This window comes from Grammomys surdaster, unplaced genomic scaffold, assembly GCF_004785775.1.
Source record: "Grammomys surdaster isolate TR1022 unplaced genomic scaffold, NIH_TR_1.0 145, whole genome shotgun sequence".
In the NCBI taxonomy this organism is placed as follows: domain Eukaryota; kingdom Metazoa; phylum Chordata; class Mammalia; order Rodentia; family Muridae; genus Grammomys; species Grammomys surdaster.
This window is the reverse complement of record NW_021604603.1, coordinates 572,817-576,526: the sequence shown is the minus strand read 5'-3', so window position 1 is coordinate 576,526 and position 3,710 is coordinate 572,817. Positions and strand designations below refer to the sequence as shown.

At 53.5% G+C, this 3,710-nt stretch overlaps 1 protein-coding gene across 1 annotated transcript in view; it reads left to right on the top strand.

The window, feature by feature from the left end:
• Window positions 1-2,677, top strand: part of Mapkapk2 (MAPK activated protein kinase 2) — a 46,578-nt gene extending 43,901 nt beyond the window's left edge. The window contains exons 8-10 of the mRNA XM_028764645.1: window positions 380-465; window positions 557-637; window positions 1,149-2,677. Coding sequence (XP_028620478.1) covers window positions 380-465; window positions 557-637; window positions 1,149-1,292 — 311 coding nt within the window. The 3' untranslated portion in view covers window positions 1,293-2,677. The remainder of the gene's footprint in view (window positions 1-379; window positions 466-556; window positions 638-1,148) is intronic.
• Window positions 2,678-3,710: the final 1,033 nt, after the last annotated feature.

The following is a 3,710-nucleotide window of genomic DNA, read 5'->3' as shown; positions in this document are numbered from 1 at the left end:
GGACAGGAAAAAGAGTGTGCGAGTGTATGCACATGTAGGCGTTGGTGTTTATCACATGTGTGATGGAACTGGGGACTTGGACATGTTCCTATGCCTTTTAGTTGTGCCTTGCCTGTGTGAAGTGCCTGAGGCACGGTCAGAGCCATGTGTATGTATAGGGCTTGTTCAGCATGCTTGTCCTTGGAGCCATTGCTCCTTGGGTACCTTCCTCCATTTAGTCTCCTTTGAGCCTGATTCATGCAGGAGAGTGGAGGGAAAAGTATAGCTCCTGAGCTGTCTGTCCATGTCCCCTGAACTGTCCCAACCCCTGAACTGTCTGTCCCTGTCCCCTGAACTGGCCCATCCCCTGACCTGCTATGTCCTCTGTCTCACTCCATAGTGAAGATGCTTATCCGGAATCTGCTGAAAACAGAGCCCACCCAGAGAATGACCATCACAGAATTCATGAACCACCCCTGGATCATGGTGAGCTTCGCAGGCTGGGGAGACCTGGGTGCAAGGGACTGTTGCTCCGCATGGTCCCGACGGTCACGTGATCCCATTTCTCTCTCCTCAGCAATCTACGAAGGTCCCTCAGACTCCACTGCACACCAGCCGTGTCCTGAAGGAGGACAAGGAACGATGGGAGGATGTCAAGGTGAGGGACCACTGAGGAAGAGAGCTGGGGAGGCACTTCACAGAAAGTCCCCGGCATGAGTGCTGGCCTGGCCAAGAACAGTTTGGGTCTGTGTTCTTCATCCCAGTGTCTCTATAGTAATAAAAAGGTGACCAGGAGCCATTGCCTTCACTGGCTTGTGGCAAAGGTTCTGGCCAGACTGCTGTCTGTTTCCTATGAGCCCTCCCCTCTCTGGGTCTGTAGTGGGACCTGAAAGGGCATCAGGTTCTATCTTCTCAGTTTTCAGATGAGGGCAATAAAGCCCCAGACAGAAGCAGGCCCTACAGGATGGCTGGCCCAGGATGCTTTCCATTCTTGTGGGCTTGCAGAGAGTTCCTGTGAGAATAGCTACACAGTAGCCAGCCTGTGCTGACCCAGTGCTGTCAGCAGTGTGGACCCACAACTGGCATGTGTTCACTGTACCCTTTTCCTGCCTTGTCTGTCTGCCCCTCACTGCCTGTGTCTCTCTTCTGCCCTCCTTCCCTGCTCCCAGGAGGAGATGACCAGTGCCTTGGCCACGATGCGTGTTGACTACGAGCAGATCAAGATAAAGAAGATAGAAGACGCATCCAACCCTCTACTGCTGAAGAGGAGAAAGAAAGCTCGTGCCGTGGAGGATGCGGCCCTCGCCCACTGAGCCGCTCTGTCTCCCCCCCATTGGAGGACAAGCAATAACTCTACATGAATATATTTTTTAGACAAAGAGACACAAGTTGCCCAATGCTGCCTCCTGTTCTCTTGGGCTGCGTGGCGCCCAGAAATGCCTCCGGCTTCAGTCTGCCCTTGGCTCTGGCCTCCCCCAGATGGGGGCTGGAGGGTGTGTGAGGGGTGAGGTGCTCCTGAGCCCGTGCTCCTTTTGTATTTTATCTGTAATTTGGCGTAGAGTTTTTATGGAGCCTGTCTTTTTGTCCTTTTTCCCACTCCTCATTCTTCCCCAGGTCCTTTCCCATCTGCAAAGGTTGAGGCTTACCCAAGGGTATTGTGGAAGTTGTTACAGGGGCTGTCCTTAGGTTGCCTCCTCTGTCCCCCCAACCTCCCACTGTACGGGGTCCCCACTGGCTCTAGAATCTGGGAGCTCCAGGGAGAAGGGAACGGAGTGGCAGTAGGTGCCACTGAAGCCCTTAGATATCACCAGTGTGCAGAGAAGAGCAGCACACGTGTGTACGTGTGTGTGCATGTGTGTGTATGCCTGGGTCTGGGCCAGTGACTGGGCATTGGAGGGTCTAGGGAAGGCAGGGCTACAGGGACCCCTGCTTGAACTTAGCCTGCCTAAATACCTAGGTAGCTTGTCTAGATCCAGAGCCAGGTAGTCGTGGCTTCTGTGTTAGCTGGGCAGGGGAGGCAGTGAGGGGTATGTGGGCACTGGCAGCCATCAGGAAGACTGGGTCTCCTCAGGACCCCTTTCCTTGCTGGTCCCAGGTCCCTGAGGCACTGATCCACTGAGTAGCCTCTGCTTGCCCTTCTTGCCATGATTAACCCACTCTTGCTGAGTTCTCTGAAATTTTTAGCCATTTCTCAATGGGCTGTCCACTCCCATGGGTGAGCCTGGGAAGGTTCTATGCCTGGAAAGGCTGTTGTATTTCACACATCTCCCCTGAGCTCTGGGGTACCTGCCAACCTCCCTTTGGCAAGGGCAGGACCACGTGTGGTCTTCCTGGATTTCCACCACGTGGTCTGGTGGGTGGGGCAGTCTTCGCACCAAAGATGTCTTGACTCTGTCCCTGCCCACTAGCCACCTTACCCTCTAACTACTCAACCTGGGTGGGGGCTCCCCAGGATTGAGGAGGAGCAGGTGGGGGAAGAGTCTTTGTGCCATGGTCCCCCATACCCCTCCTGCTGGAGGAGGGGTGTCTCCCTCAGGGGTTGGTGGAGGAGGGGCTCCTGGGCATCTCTGGGCCTGGGGCAGGGCCCAGATGTCTGCAGCTCCTCCCATGTCTTTGATGGTGTGTTCAACACTCAGACTGTTGTAAACTGTTTTGTATGAGCAAAATTGTCTTTACTAAACAAATTTAATAGTTGAAAGTTTCTCATTCTTTTTCTTCCTGAGGCTTGGGCCCTTGACTGTTTACTTCTGTTCTTCCACCCTGTGGAGTGTTTTCTGTGAAGGGCGGCAAAGCCCTGTGCCCTGAGAGGGGAGAAGAGGGCTTCCTGGCTGAGTCGGCATGGGAGTAGCCACTCTTAGATGAGGGGGCCTGTGTCAATGAGCTGATCTGCTATGAAGCCTGGGTTCCCAGGAAAACAGGCTGCTGTGTTGTCTTAGGATTCCAGAAGGGGGCAGTACAGACCAGGCAGAAACAAAAGTGCTTTGAGTGACCAAGTCTCCTCAGAAACCCTATGAGAACTGAATAGCCTCGGCAGAGCCAAGAGTCGGAGCTGACTTGCTGACTTCACCACTTCTGTTCTCGGTCAGGGGAGAAAGGCAGGGCAGCATGGCTAGTTACCAACCCAGAGTGGGAAGCACTGTGCTGATAGTTTCACTGCAGATTTAGCTAGAACTCAGGCCTCAGGACCTGGGGGCCTGGAACGTTCTCTGTCTTCCACCAGCCTTCTCTCTGGAAGATGCACTTGCTTGCCACCCTAGTCATCAGGGATCATGTCTCTGCTACTCAACCTGAGAGTGCTCCCCTACCCAGTGTGCTGTCGAGAATCACCCAGCCCAGCATTCTCGCTTATAAAGAACTCTTGGTCTGCACTTACAAGGAAATCAGAGTGATGGGTCCAGGCTGAGGGGGCAAGCGGGGCGGGTAGAAAGGAAATTGTCAGAAGCTGCCGTCTAAGTGACAGGCTTGAGAAGGTCCCTGTTGTAACTGTGATGTTACTTGCTGTTACATGGGTAAGAAGCCTGGTAGAGCCTCAGTATGCTTGCAGGATCTTTGTAGGGCCACATCCTGTTTTGCCAGCATTCCTTGGCCTGGGGTCCCCTTCTCTGTCTTTGAAGCCAGCCATTTTGTATTTCTCTTCTTGTTTTGTGACTTTTCTGACATTGCCTAAATGATTTCCCTGAGGACCAGTACGATGAAATTGGGCTAGCCCGGGTAACCCATTGCTAAAGCCT